The sequence below is a fragment of the Patagioenas fasciata genome, chromosome 2 (assembly GCF_037038585.1).
Source record: "Patagioenas fasciata isolate bPatFas1 chromosome 2, bPatFas1.hap1, whole genome shotgun sequence".
Classification (NCBI taxonomy): domain Eukaryota; kingdom Metazoa; phylum Chordata; class Aves; order Columbiformes; family Columbidae; genus Patagioenas; species Patagioenas fasciata.
In genome coordinates this window covers 163,261,194-163,287,295 of record NC_092521.1, presented here as the reverse complement: position 1 = coordinate 163,287,295, position 26,102 = coordinate 163,261,194, and the positions used below count along the sequence as shown (strand labels likewise).

The window sequence follows — 26,102 nt, the reverse complement described above, 5'->3', positions numbered from 1 at the left end:
AAGGTATGAGCCTTCAGGATGCACAAGCCTTAAAATCGTGAGTGGTTCCATCATTCCAAGCTTCCACCTACCATTAATATTCAATGGCTGTTTAGTCTCTTTATACGGTTTGCTTCTCTTTTGTTCTAAAAAGTAAGTTTTACGTGTTAACGTTTTGTTGTTCTTGTTGAACTGTTAGCTCACCGCAGCGTAGGCAGAGCTGTCACTCAAGGAGTGGGCATCATGTGGAATGCATGGCGATGTCTCTGTTGTGGTGGCTTTAGCTGGGATATTGGTTAGTGGAATAAAAACTCAGCTACTTCCTTGGGGGCAATTGATCAATTTGTTTTCCTCATCTTTGCTCTTGTTGACGACAAGCTTGATGAAATCAGTCTTTCTGAAGGCAGCACAGTGGATTTGACAAATCCTGCAGAACTGCTGGAGCAGATCCCTGAGTTTGCTGAGGAGCTGATGGAGCCTGAAGAATGCTTCCCCGAAGGTAAGGGCCTCTGTATTTCACTGCAGTGCTGAGGCAAGAAGCCTCCTCTTAGTGAACATTTCTCCACCTTCACCCCACATTGCTCTGCCTGCTTGCAGTAGCATTTCACGGGGTGCACTTAGATACTGTAATATTCCAAATGCACACTCAGAATCACTTGCTATCATTAGTCTTTGAATTTCCAAGGTGAGATACGCCAAAAGCATGCTCAAAAGGCTATGCAGCTTCTAAAGTGCTGGGCTTTTTGTAATCGTAATTTGTGCCATAAAGGGTTTGGGTTTTTTTAAGTGTTGATTTTTCTCACTTGGCCAATGAAGATTTTTGCCTGTTAATATGTGTGCATGGTCAAATTTGGTAGAGAACTGACTAGATCAGGAAGTTTCTGTTGCTTAAGTGTATATATACAGTTAGCAGAAACTGTCTGGAGCATTCATGGGTCCCAGGGACTGTCTTCCATTTATTTTAAAGGCTGTTAAGATTAGCACGTCCAGTAACTTTCATCTGACCAGGGATGTGCTATGTAAAGGGTATTTTACTTACTTTAGATATCAGTTCACATTTACGTAACACTCTTAATGCTGAAATACACCATAATTTTATCAATTTGTTAACACCAACCTGCTCCAAAACACAGGTTTAAAACACAGCTGCATCAGAAGATCTATTTTAATCCATAAGGTAAATAACATCCTAAGTTATTTCTTCTCAGAGTGAGTTTTATTCCAACTATTATTTCAGTCAGTTCCCTCATTTTCCTTTAAATCTGGGTTAGGAAAAACAGGGTTAGCTGAATGTTAGTATATTCCCTTGAAAATTCAAGTATTATTATAAATAAAAACAGAGCTGCTCAGATGAGATCAGACAGAGATGATTTGCTGGGTATATGAATGCCCCTGAAGTCAGCAAAAATGTGCATCTCTATATGTGTGAGAAAGATGATTGAATGAGGTAAGGGAGCCCTGCAGGGCTTACAAATGTCCCTAGGATCTAAACATTTTTTTGGCAGCTCTGCTTAAAAGCAGCAGCCAGAAATTAAGGCAGTTGATGCAAGAAAGCATAGAATATCTATTCTGGCCCATACAATAACATTTAGAAATTAGATCTGGTGTTTTCATTCTTTCACAATATATTTGTTAATGAGGCTACTGAGCAGCAATCTATGTTGTGCACTGCAAAGTGAGAAATTATATTATAATTGCTTAAACAAGCCAGTGCTGTAAGACTGATGCTAGACAGATGCCAGTTTACAAATTGTGAAACTGTGCTTGGAGATGATCACCTTCCAATTTTTAAAAGAAACAAGCAGACATCCCGCAACCCATCACTTCATTCAGTGCATGGCCCTGATTCATTCCCAGAGGAGTAGCACTCGGTAATTTGCTCTGTCTTAAAATAACCAGAACTGCCTGAAACTCCATCCTGCAGGACCACATCAGTACCAACCCAGTTTTCCAGATCTTCTCCACTGCTGTCAGTGGGACAGAGGGTAGCAAGCACTGCTTTTCCAGATGGGTCACTGGAAGCATTAAGCCAGTTTTGAAGGCCACCCGTCATCCTGACATCAGAGAAATGTAGAAACAAAGGTGGTGTGGGCTGAACCCCACGTTTGTCCTGGGTTACACCCACCCTGCTGGCTCCTGCTTCCTTCGCCCTGAGCATCTCCTCTCTTTCACCCTTTATTCCTCATCTCTCCTGGTTCTACACTGATGTGTATTCAAGTCGGGGTATTCTCTTTTTCTCCAGGGGTACGACCAGCTGAGCCTTGAGCTTTGACCAGGGATGGAAGGCAAACCTGCTCCCAGCCCTTGGCTCAGTGTGGGGTGTCCCAGGGCACTGGGGATGCAGTTGCAGGTGATGTCCTCCCCAACATATCTGCTCTGCCTTCTTGTGCAGCACATATCAGTGCAGATTTTTCAGAGGCTACCGTGTAGGCTAAATGTGATCACATTACTCATGGATTTGGCAAAAATGTGTAAACTTAACATGCAAATGTTCACTCATAAAATTTCAAGTCAAAGTGCCATAAACTGAAAGTCCAGGTGGTTCTTACTGAAACGACATTAATATTTGTTTTTATTTATGCAAGGAAACAAAGTGTTTTCCTGTATTTTTTAGCCAAACTCACCATTGCAATTAAACCTGATGAAGTTCAGTCTAGTTAAAAAACAAGCAAGCCAAGAAAAAACAGTCTAGTTAGCAAAGATATGACAAGTTTATACAATAGTAAAATGGAAGTTTTGAAGGGCATGCACTGGGCAAGTTTATCTAGTGCTGCCTTTACTGGCCTTTTATAGATACAACAATATTTTGTATATTTGGGAGAACAACCAGCTAATATTTGTGAAAGAAGGAGATTAGGTGAGATGAAGAGGAGGAATGAGAGAGGAAGGGTTAAGTTTTCACCCCATTAGGTCACCAGCTATCTAAATTCAAACTATGACATTTCTAAACACATCCAGCACAGGTTATGTCCTGAACAAATATGTTCCGGATTCAGCCCCCTTTTTCAGATAACAAAGGCAATGAAGATAATGCATGTTCTTGAAATAGTTACTGAAAGTTTGCTGAGGTCACAGTTTTCCAGGACTTGGGTGACCCAGATAAGCCATAGGTTGTTTTTTCTTGGGGAGACTTATTAATTCGTTATCATCTCAAAATAGCTTTGATTAGGGTCAACGGGGAATATTCTTTGGTCGGGAAATGTGAAGCCAAGGTAGGGTCATGGGTCTGGCAGCTAGCAAGTAATTGCTGGGAAAAAAACTGATAGAAATGGAGAGATCATTCTTGTTGCCACTTGATGGGAAGGCAACATCTAGCCAATGAAAGCTATTTGGGTATTTTTTCCTCCAGATGCCTTGCAACACTCCAGTCCTGTTACCTCTATTGGTATGCGTTCTCTCCATCAAAATTTGCTATCTGTTTGGACATTATCTTCTGTGTCTCACAGAAGGTCATCCAAAGAGAACCCCCTGGCCCCAGCATGCTCCTCTCTCCCAGACCCTAATAGGAGAAAGTTTTCACCATGTCCTCAAGCGTAATTCCCCGGACACAGCCCGCTGGCAAAGGTTTCAAAGGAGTATCATCAGATGTTCGTGCGAGAATGAGCTACCTTGCTCAACGCGCGGTTGATCGCAACTCGTGACACAAAGGACGCCCAAAACCCATTTTTCATGTGACTGTGTAAGAGCAATTATCGCAGCTGGAAAATGCCATGTGCTAAAGTGAAGTTACTCTGATTAATGATGGGATCTGCGTCATGCCCTCCCCAACCACACTTAGCGGCTGCTTAGAAATAAAAAAGTGAAGAGGGGCAAAAATAGACCGTTAAACTGAACAAATCTAAACTAAGCTACAGGGACGATCACCAGATGATGTTTAAAAGCTGAGTAAAACCAAACCCAACCCAACAAAGTGTGTTAATTGTCATCTAGAGAGAAATCACGGAACAAAACCAAGTTTAAAAGTATCTTTTTCTTGTAGCCATAGTACCTGAGATAGGTTGTATTTTTGCGACAGGAAGGGCATGCTAGTATTTTGTTGTATACAATTTTCAGACATCAGAAGACTTCTACAGTCCTATTGCATGTACACAATTAAGTTGATTCAGGTTGGCCAGGACCTCCACATTTCAACTCGTCCACCCCCTTACTCAAAGCAGGGTTGACATCGGTGACAGGCCAGGTTGCCCACTGCCTTTGCTTCAGGGCATCACACCGTCATTTGTAGTGCCCTCCAAGAGGATGTGTTCTGAGGAGCAGCAAATAAACAAGAAATGTACCTTTGCAAAGCCCTTGGAAGAGTAAAAACACTTGGCAGACTGTGGATTTGTCAGATTTTCTCTAGGCAGCACCTGGTTGTATGACACAAGAAAAGGCTCAAATCTTCATGTGTGTCTCAGGTACCTGAATTCTGGGGAAAGCGGTGGCAAATCTTTTACATGTTCGCCTTAGAGCTGCAGCCATGCATGTCAATGGGTTAATGGGGCCAGAAGACAAGAAAAGGGTTAAATAAGGAGAGTCTGCAGAAATAATGTTCCCTCCAGCATGGGGAGACAGCCAGGGTCTTACAAAGGGACTACAGCCAGGCTTGCTTTATTGCTTCAGCATACACAGCTAACCAGACTGGTCATTAGAAACCCAGCTTGGCAGGTGTATATATATTAAAACCATATTATGAATACCTACCTGCTTGAGTTTATGCTGAGGAAGCTGTATTTGTGTCAAACCAAGCAATGCTGTAAGCAGCATTTAGAGCTAAGCAAAATACTGTTTTGTTCTAAAAATGAAAGTTCCAATAATTGAGAACTCCTGTTTAAAGGTAGTAAAAAAGTTACCGCAGTTTGAGCGTAAGGTACCAGATCTACTGGACCACAGTACAGAAGAAATTAATTGATGTTTCTGGTTTACTGAAGAGAATCAGCAGCCCAATCCATCCAAAACATATTTAATAATTTTATGTAAATGTAAATGTATGTATTTGTGTGACCAAGCAGAGCATTTGTAAAGTCTTTAGTCATAATTCTGAAATCAATAGTCTTGGCTATCATGCATGCAGGATGAAGGTTTTGCATTATAGCTCCCACATTTACAAAGAAATTTTTTTCCCAATGCACCAAGGTAATGCAATCCAGTCTAACAACTCCATGATTATAATGATGCACCAGGCTAGAAACTGTGAATGTGGAACCAAGGAATATTTACACAAAATGCACTGTAAATTAAACTCTTCTTGGCTCTTTTTTGTTTTTTCCTAGTGACTTGCTTATCATTGAGGCAGATGCTCAAGTAAGAGATTTCTGTGTCATACCTGCAGTGGACACATTTTAATCTGTAATTTGTGATTGTCCTATAGGACACCCCAGTGACTGAAGGGAATAAGTCCCTTGTTATGAAAAACAAACAAAAGGTAAATAATGTAATGGTAAACGGAAGCATTTAGAAAGGTTTATTGGTAAACATGTCTGTTTCATGACAAATGGTATATAATGTTCAAATGAGAATTGAAAACAGACATTGTTCTTGACCAAGTTGACCACTGATGCAGCTTCGCTGATTTACCAGCAAATAACTCAGCCTTTTGGATTGACTTTTTCTGCTGTTCTGTGTTTCTGTTGAGCAGTAACCTACTACCCAAAAGGCCATGGTGGACATTAGTCTGTGCGCTCTCAAAAAAGATGTAGCCCAACATGAATTACAGTGGCAAAACTAAGTCCTGACTAAATCACAGGGCGGTCAGCTTCTTCTGCACAACCCGTTCCCTATTACCATTGATTTCAGGGGGATAACACAAACCTATTAGACAAAGCAGTGTGAGTAATGCTTTTAGAGGAAATGCCAAAGGGTTTATTCCTGCCCTGACACTTGCTGTGCTAATAGGTGTTAATGAATAGTCTTCTTCATGTGGATAAAGTAGATTTCAAAACCTGAAGCCAGGCTCTGCTGACCACCTGTCTTGTTATAGAAGCCAGTTGGAGCTGTGATTCCTCAGACCCTCACCAGATCATGCCTTAGACACATTGGAATGTTTTTGACATTCTAATTCCACAGAAATGGAAAAAATAGTGAAAAAAACCACTATTAGAATGCTGACAAAGGTCAGGTAAACTTCTTCTGTGAAACTCGAATTCAGCATTTAAGCTTGGGTCAGTCTTACCAGAACAGTAGGCTACCAGAGCTACGAGAGAGTCCAGAAAAGCACAGATATGAAATAACAGTCAGTGAGGGAAATCAGAAAATTTGAAATGGAAATAGATCTTTACTAATACATTAAAAGTCTCATTTGTGGTCAGTTTTCTTTTTTTTCTTTTAGTTCTCTTTTTTTTTCCTGTTTGATTTATGAATAGTTAAAAATAGCATTTCATCTGAAATGCAACCAGCATGATTATTCACGAAAGTACTACTTGACATTAGTAATTGTATCAGAATCTGATCTAAACATTTCTGAATTGAGACCAATCACAAGCATGGGATTTAATAGCGCTGTGATTTTGGGCTGACTCATCTGAGAAGCTATTTTGGATTTTTCAAGGTATTACTGTCAGTAACCAGGACTACTTTTTTTTTAGATCGGAATTGCATGAAAGCCATCAAAGAGCATTAAAAAAATATCATTAGTGGTCCTAGTTGGCTTTCTGTCTTTAAAAATACCTGTAGATTATCAGATGGAAGCTGACTGAATCAGCAATAGCCTGTTTATATAATTTTTAAGTATTTTCTGTCACAAATGAAGCGACTTTGGAACTCACGGTGCCCTGCTCATTAGTGTTTAACTTGAAGGTGATCCCCCAATTTTAGCTGTGACTGAGCTCAGGTAGTCACATAGGCTCCCTGTGTAGCAGAAAGAAAGAGGCAGATTCCTCTGGGGAGTGATTCATCCAGCTGTCTTACAATGGGGAAAACCCACTTCCCTGAAGACCCTAACCTTTTCCAACTGTACTTACAGAGCATTTCTACTCTGTAAGAGCATGACAGAGCACGTCATGCCTGTTACTAGCTGAGCCCAGACACTGGTTATGCAGTTATAAGGCACAAAGGAACAGATTCACCCAGCCTAATGTCAGGTGCCCCCCCGAGGTGCTTAAGCTGGAGGACTTTTCGTAGGATGTCTGTAGATGATGGAGATAGTCTAGCATCCCAGGAGATGCTGAAGAGCTGAACCGTCTCTGGTGGTGCCTACTGAAGCCTAGGCCAGCTTGGGTTTAGTATCTTGCAGCTAGATTAAAGTCAGGGCTGTTAGTGATGCAGACCAGATACCTAACACAGAATTGAAAAATCATAGAATATTTCAAGTTGAAAGGATCATTGAGCACAACTCCCTGTCCCTTGCAGGACTACCTAAAACTGAATCATATCATATCATCAGAGAATCATAGAATGTCCTGAGTTCAAAGGGACCTACAAGGATCGTGGAGTCCAACTCCTGTCCCTGCACAGGACAACCCCACAGTTCACACCATGTATCTGAGGATGTTGTCCGGTCTCTTCTTGAACGCTGTCAGGCTTGGGGCCGTGACACCTCCCTGGGGAGCCTGTTCCAGTGTCCAGCACCCTCTGCGTGAAGAACCTTTTCCTCATGTCCAACCTAAACCTCCCCAGCACATCTTCCTGCCATTCCCTTGGATTCTGTCATTGGTCGCTAAAGAGAAGAGCTCAGTCCTGCCCCTCCTCCTCCCCTTGTGAGGAGCTGGAGCCACCATGAGCTCTCCCCTCAGTCTCCTCCAGGCTGAACAAACCAGGTGATTTTAGCCGCTCCTCATACGGCTTCTTCTCCAAACCCTTCACCAACTTCGTAGCCCTGACCAACATCATAGCCCTTCCAGCTTCCAGTAAAAAGGGGGATTTCTGCCTAACAGGACAAATCCACACTTACATAGTGAAAAACCTGCTCATTAGAATTGACAAATGAGGGATGTGAGCTCAAGACTTTGGTCTTCCTGATCAGAGCTGAGTTGACAAGGAGGTGGCCAGCGTACCTGTGTGACAGCACAGAGTGTGGACGAGACACCTGAAAGAAGGTAATGACCGTACAAGTTCTGGGGTGGGAAGTAGTGGAAGAGTTTTCTGGTAGCTCTGCTAAGAGATGCAACTAATAACCCCCTCAGTCATGTCATGCTGGTGGGACTGTACTGCATGGGCATCTCTAAACAGAGCTGCTGTATGTGTTAGCTCATATGATGTTATTATGGCTCAGGGATCCTGGTACCATGCAGTATTGCATCCCCAATGTCTATTCCATTTACCAATTTCCTAAAATATATCCAAATCACACATGTGACCATCTATGAGCAGTGTACTGGTTTTAGCAAAATGTAGTGATTAATATGATATCCTTTTATCACTTGACGTGATTCTTTGGCGTTTAGGATTGAAGTGCTTGGAAGGATAAGACTTGCCTTTGCCAGAGTGGCACCTGACCTACAAAGAGGCAGAGAGCTCATTCTTACATTTCTATCTTCTCCTACTATTATGTTCTTCTCAAATACTTCGATTAATTCAGTATATTTCAGCTGAGCCCAGAATTTCTCTGAATTCCAGAATACCATGGCAAACTGAGAACCGGTGTTGGTCTGTGTGATACAGGCATGTAGGGAACAGGTAGTTAGTTACATGTGTCGCTGTCCCATTACCTTTGCATAATTGATTTTAGTGTCCTGTTAGTCCCATACAAAAACCTCATACAGCCAGGAGCCTACACCTAAACAGAATCTCAGAAATGAGAGGGAAAGGGAAGCTCTGGGAGTGGTTGACATTTGAAACATCCTACAGTTCTGCTGCTCCATAACAGGGATCTGGGATAATAAAAACTAACAGAAAACACCAGGAGGACCAGAGCAGACTTACCAGGTCTGTTCCTCCTGGCAGAGCCTGTTGCCAGCATAACCCCACGTCCAGCTGCTTGGGAATCCCGGCATCCCAGGAGCAGCAGTTTATCTCCTTACATATCACATGCAGCTCAAGAGCCTCAGTTACGCCACCTTGAATTAGCAGCATCTACTGCCAGCGTAACCTTGGCACTCACCCTCTTTCCTTCCCCAGCTTCCTCGCCTAAACATTATTTCTACTTGCAATAACATTGCATTACATCACCATAGTGAGATGTCCTCTCCTGTAGCTTCCAAACAGCTGTTGTGTGCTTCAAGACATGTCAGTGATCTTGGACACCTTTCAGCTGTGGAAGCAGTTGGACTGTGATTATTTTTTTTCTCATGGTGAGACTGATAAACCTCCAGAGCTAAGCCTCTTTCTATAAAATACATGGATTGAATGTTGGGCAATAAGCTTACTTTTTAGAAATAAACTACTTCCTGAGGGTCATTCTTACCAGTAAATGTTGTGAAATTTGAGTCAAAATATCTAATAGAAGGCTGAATGGCCAGCCTGGAAAAGAACACGTCCTGGTTACCAGGGTGTCCTCTCACACAATTTTAGGTTCTTACCCAGCACAAGGCAATGCACATGGTGCTTTTTTAAATGGGAAAGATGGATCTGTCTATTACCAGTGACAATATGCTTTTACTATACTAAATAAGTGTTGCTAAGGAAACTAAAAATGGCCATGGTTTTGCCTATCAGAAATCCTTGTGTGGTCTCCATTACCACCACAAGATTCAGCTATTACACAGTATTTGTCACCAAGGTCAAAAAATGCTGTGAAGCATCATTGGGAAACCTGCTGTGGACTGGATAACTAAATTTCTGCTGACACCAAAGAGAATTTAGCAGTCTAAATATATTTCCAAAGTTGTTCTAATGCCTCGTTTAAGCTCATGAGAGTCCAAGAGATCAAAATCTGCTCCCACTTTTGCTGTTTGAGTCTCTTCAGCACACTGGTCCCATCCGCACTGTCACACATCTTCCCTTCATGTTGCTTTCATAAGATTGCCACTTTTAATCAGTATTTGTAGTGGTATTGTAGTACCAAGAAAATACCCTTCCTCCGTTCAAAAGGGTGTGGAAACTATTGGTAATGCCCTGCTAGAGTCATTAGTCCTGATCAAGGGTGTTGCCTGAGCTCAGCTAACACAATGTGATCAACCTGGGGCACTGGTGACTCATGGCCAAGGTATTCTGTATCATTAAAACATTGGAAGAAATCACTGGGACACATTTTAAGTCATTTTCTGTCTTTTAATAGAGGAGTAAGGGGGGAAAATGGAAGGCAGACTAGAAGAGATGGGTGAGAAAAACAGGGGAGGAAAGACTCCATGCAATAGTTTGTTGCTAGAAGAAATGTCATTTAGCAGCTCCTTACTGCAGCTATGTGCATTAAAAGGGCTTTTTTAACAATTGCTTTGTTTGTGTTTTTCTCCTTTTCAGTGTGTGTGCGATTCTTCCCGTGCTGTTTAGTGGACATCACGAAATTTCCAGGCAAAATTTGGTGGAGGCTGCGGAAAACCTGCTACAGAATCGTGGAACACAACTGGTTTGAAACGTTTATCATATTCATGATCCTGCTGAGCAGCGGAGCGCTGGTAAATACAACACGATTTCCTAGCTGGTTGGAAGTGGACATGGGTCTCATAGACAGTGTTCTCTAGTTAGCTGTCTCCAAGATCTTATGAGCTCTTACTGATCATTTCTCAAAGCAAAGCATGTTTAGGGCTAAAATGAGTTTTCTGCTTTTCTGACTTTACCTGCTTTACCATATGGTTGGGAAACTTCCTTTTGTTATAACGTAACATTATGACGTGCACATTTTAAAAAGCAAATCCTTAAGGAAGTCTGTGTGAGGAAGTATCACAGAGTTACTTCTGCAGCATCCCATGACTGCACCATGGTAGTTCTCATCTGGAGACTTGTATTATGCTCCAGGGATGGCTTTTCTTTTCTTTTCTTTGCTCTTTTCCTTTCGAGCATTTTGTAACCAGCAGAGCAAAATCATAAAGTTGCAGGGGGCACTGAATCAGTGCTACCCATCGATTTAGTGGGTGCCTGTCATATTTTGAATACACCTTAGGTTAAAACACCGTACCTTCCTTGCACCTATGAGTGTGTATGTATGGAGGCTGGTTGGTCATTGCCCGGGACTCTGATAAAGGATCCTCTCTTCCTGAGACCCCACTGTGTCCTGGGATCGCCCTCTCTGTATCATCAGCCCTGAACTCTTTGTAGCAATGGCAGTGTGTATTTATGTTGTTCATTTACATGTCAGGAATGTCACTTAGTTGGTGGGATTTCTCCCAGGTTTTTATCCAGGCGTGGGGCAAAGGGATACACCAAGAGTTCTCCAGGCTTTGGTCTGGTGGTCACCGATCTTCTCGTCTGTGATGGAGTAAGAAAGACACCTACAAAATTTGCAGACAGTGCCACATTTGGACAGGTTATCCATGTATTTCTGGAGGTCAGGGTTAACTTGAGCGAAACAGATCAATCTCCCTCAGTGAGAGGAACATCATCTTAGAAAGATGCCTGCTTCACCTCATCAGGAATAATCACAGGCAGAAAGGCATGGTGCAGGGTGATTGTTAAGGCAGCAGATTAACTAAAAAGAGCTGGAGAGAGAACAGGCAGCAAACAGGATAGAGTAAACTACACCGCAGCACCGCACAAAAGCCAAACACCCCACTGGGCTGTACAAATAAGCATGTTCTTCCACTCCAGTTGGCATCAAGGAGGCCTCAGCTGGAGCACTGGCTTCAGCTCTGGGCATTGCACTTTGGGAAAGACAAGGGCTAATTGAAGAAGCTCCAGAGGAGAGCAACACGAATTACCAGTGGCCTAAAAAAAGAGAGGAAAACACACAAGTACTGAGTTTATGTAGTTTAAATAAAGTCTCTGCAGGGAGACGAGAAGGTGGAAATACATAAATGTTGATGCAAAAAGGAAAGGCATGGACTGTTCACCAGGTCCACCAGGGACGGGCTGAAATTTCTCCCAGGGGATTTTATTTTATTGTGAAAAATAAGAGGCTGAAAAACTTGGGTAAATAATAGGCTGCTTAAAATTGTCATAGCTTTGCTGAAATCAATGGAGTTTGACAGTTCTTGCACCAGCTTGAGAATCAGCATGTTAATTTTTTAACACATTTTAAAGGGGGCACGTCGCTTGCTATAATATGCTTTAGATGAATACATTTCTTTACATGTGTAATTAGAAGTGCCTTAGATACTGAACACTGCTATATAAATCTCATTTAATTTTCATTGCATGCTTTCATTTACTTATTGCAATTTTCAATTTAGCCAGTGCAATTCTGTATAATGGTAAATTGTGCTGCATTTTCTCACATACCAGCACTGCGCTTCAGTATTTTAACTGGAGATATTAGAGGCAACACACAATGGGGTTTTTTTCTGTTATTCTGCGATGAGCTCTTCCAAAAACTGAGCTTACCTGTCTACATCCCTGGGACATGCTAAGTTCTTAAGGGAGTTTAAAAGCCAATATATATTCATCTGTGGTAGTTTAACCACCAGAATATATCTATAGTTTACTGCAAACAATCCAAAGCCCCTTCTTTTGCATTTAACCAATAAGCAACCAAACTGGGAGCCTGTGTTTTAATAGTAATTGTAGATAACACTCCAGGTATCCAGTTTAATTCGTTTTTAACACACAAAACAAAGCAGAAGAAATAACCCTTAATGATGTTTTGTAATGCAAAGATTTCATCTGTTGCCGCCATGCAAAATATGCAAAGTGTCAGAGCTTTGTCGTGTGGGTAATAAGTACAGTGCACCTGGGGCATGCAGGTAGCATCATTTTCATCCTTTGTTAAGCTGCTTTCTGACTCACAGTGTGCTTTTAGTAGACAAAACACTATGTACTTTTTGACAAGCTAGAAGAAAATAGGGAGAGCAAAGGAGGGAGAGGAGGAAATCACTATAAATAAGTTTGTTGTTATTTTTGCAGTAATTGCAAAGTACAGCAAGTCATCTGACAAAGTGAGTGAGCCCCTACAAGAAGTGATAAACTCCAGTCTCTCTGTGTATTGTTTTATGTGGCTTTCTCCAACAGCTCTTTCACACTCTTGAAATATCATTTTTGAAGGCAAGATAGGAGACCGAGTTGCAGTGAGAACGTCACCCCAAAGTGTGGGGACAAATGGACAAGCTTTGGCACGGGCTGCCAGAGCTTTTCTTGTCAGTTTAATTACTGTTCCTTGGCAGGCAAAAGAGCAGTGTGACTGCTTGAGTGACAAGTAACACGCTGCTTCTATCTCCAGGCACTGGGTGTTTGCTAACTTTTTGAAGTTCCTCAGAAAGTAGCTACAGATCTTGAAATATGTAAATACAGATAATCAAGACGATTAGCACAGACCCTCTCAAATTATGTTGTTTCTGGCTGCCAAGTGCTCTGGGTCACGCAATGGGATGAGAGTAAGATATCGAAGCTTGGGTTATCCAGGTTACAGGGATATGAGAGCAGTTTGTGTGATGACAGTCGCGGGAGTAGCTGGGGACGCAGATCATAACCACTGCTCGACTTAGAAACCCCGCAACGGGATGTATATATGCAACCCTGACACTAGGATTCTGCATTTTATTTGATGTACATGATAAAGTGAAAGCTAAATATGAGGCAATTATATTTGTTTTCTTTTAGTAGGCATATTGTTTTATAACTTTAATATTTTAAAGGGGTTATTAAGTTGCTTGTACTTGATACAGATACTGAACTTCCTTTGATGATGCCCTGCATAAGATTAGAAAGACAGATGAGATGGGTAGATAGATCCCTTGACCTTTAAAATATAATTGTTATGTTAAGTGAATAATGATGAGCATTTCTTGAGGAAGATTTGTAGCAACCTGAAATGTGATGGCTGAGCAGAAGCCAGGGAACTCTGGTCCTCTATAACACAGGCGTAAGCAGGTTAATAACCCAATTTGTTATCATTAGCAATATGATGTATTTGTCTAAATGTAAAGGTTGGGTTCTGCCTCCTAAAAGCAGGTGTCCTATGACCTGGGACATCTGAGGTGTCCCAATAGCAGTGGCACAGCTGACAGGACCTGAGGCAGGATGTCCTTGGGCTGCTTGGGGTGGCCCCTGCTCACAGATTCATGTTTTCAAATTTAAGATGCTTGAGCAACCCTTACACCCAAAGGATCAGTAGAGGTTGGAGAGAGAGACAGCTGAGCATAGATCTACTATAATGGAAAGCTGAACAGGTCTCTTTCAGGTTAGGGTCAGTCCTATTTGTGCCTATGCACTCATTCTGATGGTAACATTAAGATATATCAGAAATCACAGACAGCATGTGATGTCCCATCAAATAATACTGTACACCTGAAGTGCAGCACTGATGCTTTCTAACACAGCTTAGAAGATGGTTTTAATCAATTCTTTGTACTTCCAGGCTTTTGAAGATATTTACCTTGAAGACAGAAAGAACATAAAAACTATGCTGGATTATGCTGACAAGATATTCACTTACATCTTTGTCTTGGAAATGCTCCTGAAATGGGTGGCTTACGGCTTCAAGAAGTATTTCACCAATGCCTGGTGCTGGCTTGACTTCCTAATTGTAGATGTAAGTATCATTTTGGAACTATGATGCTTCTTGTGTTGGGTTATTGTAATGCATAGGAACGAGCTGTTGTTCGTCAGCTTTGTTTTTGCAAAATGACAGCTGTCACTCATTCTGAGCAACAACCTTAGGCAAACCTCCAAGGAGATCTGCAGAATTGATATATAACCATGCATCACCAAAAGTCAGCGTGCCAGAGCAGAGATCACTGTGTGTTGTTTATGCAGAGGTGTCACCCTGCTAATTTGAGTCACATTCCCTTCTTGTCCTGAGGAACTCGCTCTCTCTTTTAGCATTTGACATCTCCTTCCACACTCACGGCCAGCATGAGGTCCGATTTCGCCCGACTGCTCCGCACATGACCTCGACACACAAGTCGTTCAGCAGATTAGAGAAGCTGTCCTTGGCGGAGTTTCCCAGCGAGGCTGCCAGGGGCACGTAACAGTATGTTCAGTCCTGTCTCCCAAGTATTTATCAGTGAAGGAGTCCAGAAGAAGGTGTGAATAGTCCTCTTGTCCAAGTGATTTCACTATTACAAAACCTTACAAAATACTCTGAATCCTTGAAATATCACAATGCTTAGCTCTTCTGTGAGGGTAGTTCTTAAAAGTGAATAATAGTTCAACAAAAGGGAGCTTATGCCCCAGGAGTGTCAGGATTGTCCAGCAGAGAGCTACAAGATGTTGAGGAGTCTGGAGCATCTTTCTTATCACGAAAGACTGAGAGAGCTGAGTCTCTTCAGCCTGGAGAAGAGAAGCTGAGAGGGGACGCTGATAAATATCTCCAGGGTGGGTGTCAAGAGGAGGGGCCAGACTCTGTTCAGTGGTGCCCAATGACAGGATGAGGTGCAATGGGCACAAACACAGGAGGTTCCAGCTGAATATGAGGAGAAACTTCTTTCCTGTGAGGTGCCAGAGCCTGGACCAGGCTGCCCAGAGAGGTTGTGGAGTCTCCTGCTCTGGAGATATTCAAACCCACCTGGACACCTTCCTGTGTGACCTGCTCTGGTGAACCTGCTTTAGCAGGTGGGTTGGACTGGATGATCTCCAGAGGTCCCTTCCAACCCCAACCATACTGTGATTCTGAGTGTTGCTGGTACCAGGCGTGTCCCCTCTGAAGTTTCACATTGCCTGGATGTGGGATCTGCCCAATTCAGGAAAAACCGGCTAAAAACAAGCCAGCCAAAAGCCTGGACAAGCCCCATCCAGACGGGGTTTAACATTTCATCACAGCCTATCACTAAGGAAGCAATTATCTCCCTGAGGCCATTTCTTATAAGCTTGAGGTATTAATGTGGAAGGCTCGCAGAGCTCTGCCATGACTGTAACTTTTTAAACTTTTGATAAATTATTTTTCCCCATTTTACATCTGAACCTAGACTCAGGGGACAGCTACACTTTCTTTGGCCCTAGTCCAGGAAAGCACTTCAATGGGACGATTTACTTGTTTGAAGTTATGGACATGTCTTAAGTGCACTGCTGGATCAGAGCCTTTGGAAGCTTCTCCAGAGCTTTAATAAATTGATTTATGACAAGGAAGTTCTTTACATAAATTGTAAGTCATAAATTCTTCTTTGCATACATGCTTGGAAACCTCTTAAAGGGAAGGCACTCATTTTTCACAGATCAGCTTCAACAGAAGAGGAAGGCCTGTTTTAATTATCTAACCACAGAATTTGAAACCACTGGTTCCTAAGTTATAGCCCAACCCTGAAAACAGTGCTCCCTGTGGCTTAGGTCGAGTGACATAGCTTTTCTTTCCTGGTTTCTCAGTCTGTAGAACGGGACTAATAGGACTCCCCTAAAGTAGGATATTGACTTTCAGGTATTTGTTATTGGAGTTATTGTTTTAATAAGCTTCTGAAGACTAGAAGGGCTGGATGAGGGACAGATACTGTTACAACTATAAGCAGGGGTCTTCCTGATAGGAACAAGAGTTTGCACTATGAATTCAGTGAAACAGTTTGGAGCCCTGCTGTATCATTCACAGTTCAAAATGAGTTCCACACTTGTTAGAAATACGTACTTTATAGCATGACATGTAATTAATAGCAAAGAGAGTAAAACAGAAACTAAACTAAATCCTATCCTGCATGTGAAAAACCCCCTTGGAACAGGCGCTATGTGAGAATGCAAAGTCAATGTGTAACCCCCAAATTAAGCCACCTTTGCTTTTTAATGGTGAAGTTTGTGAGTATGATGATGGATTTCAGAGGCAGCCACAGGTTGGCTGGGGAAAGGGGCTTCACCTCCCCTGCCACCCATCCCGAGCACATATGACATAAAGCAGCGTTACGGGGAAAGGGGTCGAGAAGCCCCTGGTTCTCCCCTTATCCCCAGCAAATCCACCCCAGAGCCTTCTTAATGACCTACAGTTTTTTATTTTCTTAACCCACATTTAAATGTTGTTTTTGCAGGCTCCCAATCTTGCCAAAAAGTTGCTCCATCCTTGAGTTATTTTACTTATTAACTGACTCTAGGAAATCACTTGCCTTTTAGTGTTCTCAATGAATAAAGCTTTTCCCTGTGCCCCACTCCCAGTGCGGATTATGAGAACCCAGTACTGTATTTTTAGTGGGTTTAGCAGATGATCTCCAACCCTATTGCTCACACACCCTGCCACTCTGAATTGTCAAAGTGACATGCTTTCTTTTTTCCAGCACACTTTTTACTTCAATTTACATTTTCTTTTTGGTCCTTTGAGAACCAAATCACTGCAACTGAGCTGCAGAAGGGAGTGAATGGGTGAATTAGCTGCTCCAAAAGAAGCAGATGAACCACTTGTCTGATTCTGTAAAATTTATTTGTTTAAAATTATTCACTTAAAAATTCCTGATCTGCAAATTATTCATTAGGAGTTTGGTATCGGTATTCAAAATTCAAGCTGCGATGGTTGATTTTTTATTGGACATGCGAAACCATCTATCATCTGTGTTTTCTCATTGCACAAATGCAACTCAGAATCCTTTTTCTGTTGTGAATAATTCATAAAACTAGCTCAAATTTGCAAGTATTCACTATTTCTAAATGGAAAGTGAACCCAGAGAGGGTATGAGTGTATTGCTGCAGATTTTGTTGCTTGGTTTGGTTTTTTGTACTTACCCTGCCTGGTGATAGACCTTTGACGCTGATTTTGGCCTGTGGAACAGCAAAGGCTCCTTCTCACAACTGTGGATTACCCATGAAGATTCTGTCTTGTAAAACCTGAACATCAAAATGCACAGTAACCCACAAACTGGGAGCTATTTTTGCTGGATGTAGAGTCTCTAAAGGATGATCTCTCATAATGGGCTTCTCTGCATCTCATAGAAGTGTGTTAGTATAGCAAAACCATAAGAGAGTGCTTTTAAATACGTTTCAATACAATAAAGTCCTACCAGCAACACCGCAACAGATTTCTTTGAGAGTAATCAAACCACAAAACACATTTCAACTGAGGGCACCTGGAAAAGATGCTTTAGATGTCTGTTGAACCTTGGATATACTGAACAAAAAGCATTAATGTACATCTATACGATACCTCCCTGCGAATAGCAAATATACTGCTAAAAGTAACCCCCTTCTACACTGCAACTATATCTTCTCTACGCAAGTGAATTGGAGTGCTGGGCAGCCAGTCCATGACTCTTTTAAAATGAGGGAAAAGCAGAGAGTGTAGTGTGTCTGAAGTGTAGACAGACGTCAATATCACCTTCAGGAGTGGTGTTTATGCACAATCCTCTTTGCTAAGATGCACAGGCAAATATTTTCACAAAGAACAGATATTTTCCAAGCGTTCATGCGATCAAAACCTCTCCGTACAAAGCAGATTAAACAAGGAGCCTGAACTTGGCCAGAGATGGAGGCACATGGCATTCAGAATGAATGTTTATGAAAGCTGCTTTCAACCAGGCGTGTCCTGCGACAGGGTTTTAAAACAACAGACAGATAAATTCCACTAGTCATGCATGCTGGTGTTGTGTTTGATGTTCCTTTCAATTGTTTCTTCTGACCTATAAACATTATCTTCAGCTTATCTAGTTTGAGCTTCAGCCAATTAATCCTGAGCTATGTCCCAGTCTCTGCCGACAGCGGATGGATTGTTCCATCGCAGTGGTCAGTTCGGGAAAGGCATCAATCTCGAGCTTAGCATCATTTAAAGACTGGAGGTGTTGCAGTCAACAGCTTCTTCGCTTGCTGATCATGCAGTGAAGGCAGAGGGGAGAGACCGGTACCCTACAGAAGCTGTCACGAGAAAGCTCTCAGGAAAGGGATGTAAAGTCTCTAACTCGTTAGTAAGAACGCTCAGGAAAAAAAGTCACAGCCAATTTCATTGCATGTGGCATACACAGAAAAATCCTCTTAAGCGGGCACTAATGTCATCTGCTTATAAAAGTCCATTATCACAAATCCTCCATCTCCATTGCAGCTTTTGGGTTCAGTTTAATTGACCAAAAGTTAGTCCCAATCCAGGCTTAATAAAAACTGATTGTTGTTTACTGACTTGAGATGAAGGGAGATGAGGTTCCCTCTAATATTGTCTCATCTTTCAAGATTTGATAACTGTGAAAACTGTGGGTTTTTTAAGCAATTTTAAGCTCTTTTAAAGATGCTGGCAGCCTCCTTCCCTTCAGCCATCTCCAGCAATGGGCCCTAACGCTACGTGCTGCAGCGAGGAGGGGACGGTCACCTCGAGTTCTCAGTTTTTGCCCTGATGTCCCCAACAGTTTCTCTCCAGCTGAGTCACCACGGAGAAAGATTTTTCCATTTACCTCTGTGGCCCTGGAGGCAGGGACTCACAACAGCTTGAAGCAACATACCTGTCTGCAAAATAGTTCAAGCAAGGCTCAGCCATGGATTTGGAGACCAGACATCTCAGATGAGTTATTCAACAAGTCCAGCAGGCAGGATCTTGTAGATGCTTTTGTGGAAGTAGAATAATACGTAGGTTTCCCCCCACATACCTCTTGTGAATGGTTAGAACATGTTTCTGCTGTTTGCCTGGAGCGGCTGAGTTTGTACCTAGAGCTCCGTATTCCCCATTGAGCAGCTTGCCAAATTTCTTGTCCGCTGCCAAATTCCTGTTGGTCCTTTGAGAACTGCTCATGGATGTTCAGTCATTACACGCATCATCACTCTCAAAGAATGCTTAAAAAATACAGATATTATGTTTTCCAAGAGAGTTTCCTGGAAAGCACTTGCTCTAAGATTTCTGCTTTGGAAACTTCACTGCTAGACAAGTTAAAAAGCAGATAATAATATTTGAGTTTGAGATGAACAATTTAAACCAGTCTTTCCATCCCCAGTTGAAAATTGAATTGAATTAAATTATGCCTTTGTGTCGGATTGTCTTTAAGTGACAATTAAAAACTCGCTGTGTGAAGTAAATATTGATGGCTTATGATTATGCTAATTGTTTTTTCCATCTGTATTCCCTGTTGATTAGCAAGGTGATTTCTGTTTGCTTTACCAGTAATTACACAATCTGCTGTAATGAGTTGTTCTCAAACAGCACTGAAATCCAATTTGTATTCTTGGGAAATTATCCTAAAAGCATGCGAATTTTCTGTTCAGAAAAGTGCACAGGAACAGAATGACAAAAATGCAGCCAAGGCAAAGTAAAAATAATATAGCTTGTCACTTGCAGGAGCATCTTATGAGAGAATTTATTAGTGCTCTCTGCAAGTTATCAAAAACCCGCAGGTTACGACAGGATACTATTAATTCAGAGCTCGTTTTTTGACTGGTTTTCTTCCAGTTCCTCGAAGCAAATGCTCATGTGGGATTTTTGAAGATTTTCAGTGCACAGTCTTCTGAGCCTGTGCTGATGGCAGAAACCTCTCAGAGAATTAATAGGAAAGAGAATCCCTCTCAAGAAGTCAGAGAGCCTGGTTTGGGGAAAAGAAAGAAAGAAAAACAAAAAGCTCATTTAATACATGTTGCCTAATTCAGGATAAGCGGGAAAAAATAATCCACATGAAGATAAGTGGTTTTACTGTGTGTTAGCAGGTCAGTGCAGGCCGTAAATCTCCCCTCTGCCTCCCCATGCTTTATCTCAACATAACACATGCAAAAACATCCAAATGTCTTGTCTTATCTTGGTTTGCACCTCATGTTAGTTACCGCATAGATGCTAAAAGGAGCAACTGGGCTTTGCCAAGAGGAAACGCAAGCTCAGTTTCAGACAAGGCACAGCAGGACAAAACATGCTGGAGCTGGAGGAAAAGGGACAGTAAATGAAGGTGAGGAGAAAAGTCCAGCAGTAAGTGTGGCTCATTGCTTGCCTACACCTTGTTAAACAGTTGCAATATGAAGAATTACAGCAATTACTGAAGAATTTCAATTACTGAGGGAGAACTTCAACTTTAAAAAGTGATGTAAAAAACCCTTCTCAACTCAGATTGTGCTGAACTAGGTTTACCAATCATTTTTATTTCTTGAAGTTATTATTTGACAACAGAGCACATTTCGATGTCCATTTTTAGTAGAATATGCTTGGAAAGAATATAAAGAATAAAACCTTGAGCTCTTGCATGTAGTTTGCTTGACCTTTTCCATTGCTGTGAGTGGAGTAGCCAAATTCCTTATACAGAGATGTTCTTCCTTCCATGGAGGACCAAAGCTGGGACAGAGATGGAGGCTCTCTTTAACAGTGGAGACAAAGTCCCACACTCTCTGCAAGGACAGAGAAGGGTTGTCCTACAATTCCTGGGGTAGTAGTTTTGAACTAAAGGAGGGGAGATTCAGGCTGGACATGAAAAAGAGATTTTTTACAACGAGGGTGGTGAAACGCTGACCCAGGTTGCCCAGAGAGGTGTTGGATGCCCCATCCCTGCAGACATCCCAGGCCAGGCTGGACGGGGCTCTGAGCAACCTGAGCTGGTGAAGATGTCCCTGCTCATGGCAGGGGTGGCACTGGATGAGCTTTGCATGTCCCTTCAACCCAAACTATTCTATGGTTCTATGATTGCTCTGCCTGATGACCAGCACCTTTGCAACCCCAACAGTTGCAGACAGCAAAACCTCTTCCCACCACCCTTATAGCTCTGTCCAGGATGGCCATGGGCTGCTCAAGAGACTGGTGGCAGGAGGAAGAAAGAAGTGAAGGGAGGGATACAGCTTGTAGAGGGTTCAGGGTTTCTTTGTTAGGGGAGTGAGAGATCAAAGGAATTGTGTTGAAACTTGAAAGCTCCAGTGGTGCAGAGACTTTTTGCTGCCCTCTTGCCCTAGTGTGACTGGCTTTGGTCTGCTAAGGCAAATGAAGATGAGGACTTGTAGTATGTAGGACTCCTGCTTGTACTATTGTCCTTTCTGGCAGAAATCACAGAACCTATAATTATTTGGAGTCCCTCTCCATCCTAGCAATACAACACCAGGATCAATCAGCTTCAAAAATCCAACTAAACAGAGATGATTTTCAGGCTAAGGCTGTCATATTTCCCACATCGACTTGGTATTTTTCATATTGATTAGGAACATCTGATTAAGTCAATGCTTTAGGGAACTGACCCAATCCAGAACAGCACCTTGTGGAAACCAAACAAGCGCAGAGTCGATGGGGCTGAGCTCCCAGGGAAATGTGCTCTCAGTAATTACTATGCAGACCCCTGGCATTGTAACACTACCTTCAAATAATAAATTATAATCAAGTATGTTCCCATCTACTCCTGGCAACAGCATTCAGCATCAAGAAGGTACCCTGGGATGAATTGTGTGGTGGGTTTGGAGATCTTTTTAAGGCTACAATATCTTTCCTCTTCAGCTGCCCTAAATCAAGGGTATCTCCTCACAGCATCTGGATGAGAAGCAGAACGTAGTTGATGATGAAGAAATCCTTTTGCTCCAAATCTCAGTAGAAAAACCAGACTTTTCAAGGCAGCTGCACCCACACAGCCACCACTGCAAGAAGGAGAAAGACTTCGGGTCTTGGCCAAGATTTGGCTGATCACGGAGTGTCACGTGTTCCCCAAAAGTCAATCCTTCTGCCATCCCTACCCAGAGCTGATAAATGGGACCCGGATGTCTGGTGAAGGTGTCTGTTTGCAGTGAAAAGGTGAATTGAGACAGGCTGAAAATCCATTTGGAAAGGGTAGGGGTGGGAAAGCTGCAAATCAATAAGTCAGTTTGCCGTCTCGCTGGATGTAAGCTCGCAGCAGCAGGTCGTTCGACTCACCCTCAGAAATTAGCTGAAGTTTAATTCTTGACTTGCAGCCAACCGCCTTGGGATTTGACTGGAGTTGTTAGAAAAGCCTGAGCAGGTGTAAAGGAGGTGACAGATTAAGAGAACAGCAAGACGTAAAGAGGTTCTTCTGGAAACCGCCAGGAAGCAATTAGGATGCAGGAATGATTTATTCAAAAGCATTTAAGCCAACAGGAGTGGCACATGCTGTTTGCATCAAGGCTGCCCTCTGAAAAGGAAACGCCGCCTCAAAAAGCATGGACATGAGGACCAGGAAACAAGCTGAGAAGATGGAATACTAACAGAGTTTCACAGCCTTAGTTTGAGTAGTAGATGGGGGAAATAAATAAATAAATAAATAAAAACAAGAGGAAATGTTCTAGGAAAAAAAAAATAAGTGGATGATGTAAAAGCCTTTTTTAACCGGAGTTACAAGAAGTAGCATCAGGAGATAATTTTTGTTTATAATTAATGTAGGCACTCGTGTAGCCCATCGTATTATAATACACAAGAGCGCTCCACATGCAGTAATGAACTCGGCTGCCGGTGAGGGAAGCTCTTCATTAACTCATTTGCAGACGCTCTTTCATCTCCATGCCATGGACTAACTCCAGAGCAGTGTGGAGTCTTTACCTGAACATGAGGGTTGTGATTCAAGGAAATAGGTAGCAGAGGTGGGAATTTGGTTTAGGTCACCTTAGTCTCTCTCTTCCTTTAACTTCCTTTAACTTTATTTCTGGGTTGGCAGGTGCAATCACACAGTGAGGCATCTATATGGCAGAAAATACAATGTCAGAGTGAAAGGGTAAAGAGATATTTTCTAAAAATAACGTTATAGTAAACCTCTGCTCAGAAATGGTGGATGCTAAAGGGAATACTAACCTTCCTACCAGTCCTTTTCACCCAACAGTATATCAGAGTGGCAGTAAGTTCCATGTATTTCAATTTATTTGCAGATTTCACTTTCCCTGTAGTTTTTTCCAGTTTGCATTTGGGGTATAGACCTAATTTTGTTCCTTTTCAAATCAAGGGAGCAACTTGGGACCACAGGCCTGGCTTTTACAGACGCCGGGCTGCTGTTCCGGCTGTGCAGATCAGCTCTTTGGGTAACGCTGTCCTTGGCAGCAATGGATAGGAGAAACCAGCCTGAAGAGGCACCCACAGTGATCCAAGCTCTCTTTCTTTTACTATTCATTTTTTTTTTTTAAAAAGTACAGTTAGAGAGGGGGAGACTGTGGTTCCTGGGGCACACAAAAAGCTTTTTGAAAGCACCGGGGACCTGCATTAGCAGAAACTGCTTATTTTAATAAGTGGCCAGAGCTTTCAACCCAACTGCTGTGTTCCTTTTCAAATGTCCTTTTTTTTTTTCCCCGCCTCCATCCCCTCCAATTTGAACAAGCAGGTTAATTTGATGAAATCCCTAGCTGCATAAAGCATATGCTGTTGCCCAAACTGGGAAGGTCTCTTCTTCTCCCAGAGACAGCAGCTTGCAGGGTATCGCTCACAGCTGTCTGCTACACCAGGCAGACATTTAGGAGCTGTTCTCATTTTTCTCATGGGTTTTAGGATTTATATGACCAGCCAAGGAGGTTTTTTACCATTGCCCCGGTGGAACTTCTTGTTCTCTGGGCTCTGCTGTTAATTCATCTCAGTGGAAATCTGGGGTTAATTCAAAATGTTGATGCCGAGCAGCATCTGCCTTGGAATGGTGCTGCTCAGGTCTGCTTCCAGCTCAGTCCAGCGGATGCTCACTGTGATGTGCTTTTAGGCTGGTGGAAAGAAAGACAAAAAGGAGAGGAATGGCCTCAATTCCAGCTCAGACCCACCTCCTTGCTATGAGAAACGCTGTCAGCCTGAAGTGAAGCACTGCCCCAAAACTGTGCCCTTCGGATTATGCCGCCAGCATAATTTCATGGCCAGGGAGCCTATGCGTGCTACTGATATGCTTTTAGGATGCATGCATATAGGAAGGGACCCCACTACAGTTGTAAATGCAACACCTCCTTGTGAGAAGGAGTCTGTCATCTTTTGATTAAAGACCATTTCCCCTGTGTGTACTGAAAGGGAGCTGCATTATTGCACTTCCTACTTTGTAACTGTTTTTCTACAGCCTTAAAATTCCCTTCTGACAGCTTTACTGGGGTTTCTGTTGGTTTACAACCCGGATTTCTTAAGTCACTGTCAGATAACGAAAACATATATAGTTATTGTATAACTTTATCCCTGTGTGCTCTTAATGAACAATTTTAATTGTTAAAAAATGCTGTGTATCATCTCTTAACTGATTAATTACTGTGAGCACCCACGTGAGCACACTGGGGACCTCACACTAGATGGGTGACACCTGAGTACAAATAAATGAGTCCTATTTCTCATCTCAAGAGTGACAATCTTCCACTAGTAAAACAAAAAAGTGGCAGTTACTGATAAAGAAGTTCCTGTTGCCTGGAGAAGACATTATTTTTTTTGTCAAATATAATGTAGTGGTGGATTGTCAAAATAATTCAGAAATTCAGGCATTAATCTCACTAGAATAAATTAGGCGATAACTCTGAACAGTTATCAGTGAGGCTGTCCTCTCTTCAGAGAGCATTGCCTGTGTTCTAGTCATCTAAATTCATTGATTCTTCTTGATTTTGCCCTGGAAACACATATGAATATCTTGCAATGGAGCGCTCTAGACCCGAGCTGCTAATGCCACTAAACCACATAGATGACAGGAGGTTTCAGAACACCAGCCACAGGCCTGGTAAACCCCATGATTGGGATTTCTAGTGCTCAATGCACTCATAAGATGTAAAATATCACGTTTTTTTCCTGAGCATAACATGGAAAAAGCTAAAATGAAAGCTGTGGGTTTCCTTTATCTCTCCCTTTACCCAGCTGCCATACAAACCGCTGTAAAATCTATACAGATAAACTTGCATGTAGGAATATAGAAATCCAGAAATGCAAGTGTATAGATAGAATATTTTATATATATTATCTATATAGATGGATCTAGGTATATATGGATAAATATAAATTTATAGAAAAACTATTTCTGGGCAAACAAAGTAAGGAACAGGGGCAACAAACTTCTCTAAATGCCAGGATCAGAGAGAACTCAACGCTCCCTGCCTGTCTATGATAGCAAGAAGAAGGGAAGGGGTGTAGGTAACATCAATGTGGCTTTGCCTGGAGCCTGAGTTTTGCTGGGAAATTGTACCATTGAGCTGGGCACCAAGTCCTGACTGTTTCAGGGTTTCCACTCTTTCAGGGTGGAATAAATTTTGGGAAGTCACTGAGAGGCTAAGGCTGAGCTCTTGTTGGGCTGTGCTGACGTGATCCGAGTAAAGCAAAAGGGAAGAGCTGCCATGTGAATGGAATCCTGACCCGTGCAATTGGTGAGAATTTTGCCGTCAATGTCTGTGGAGGTGGGATTGACTACACTGATTTATGAGAATCACTCCCCACCTTAGGGACCCTCATTGCTGGCCAGATTGTACACCGGGGT

At 42.3% G+C, this 26,102-nt stretch overlaps 1 protein-coding gene across 8 annotated transcripts in view; it reads left to right on the top strand.

The window, feature by feature from the left end:
* The window catches only part of SCN5A (sodium voltage-gated channel alpha subunit 5), a 216,986-nt gene that overhangs the window by 164,179 nt on the left and 26,705 nt on the right, over positions 1-26,102 (top strand). For all 8 annotated transcript variants that reach the window (XM_071805348.1, XM_071805346.1, XM_071805345.1 and 5 more), the window contains 3 exons: positions 358-478; positions 10,294-10,448; positions 14,279-14,452. In XM_071805348.1, the coding sequence (XP_071661449.1) occupies positions 358-478; positions 10,294-10,448; positions 14,279-14,452 (450 nt within the window). The remainder of the gene's footprint in view (positions 1-357; positions 479-10,293; positions 10,449-14,278; positions 14,453-26,102) is intronic.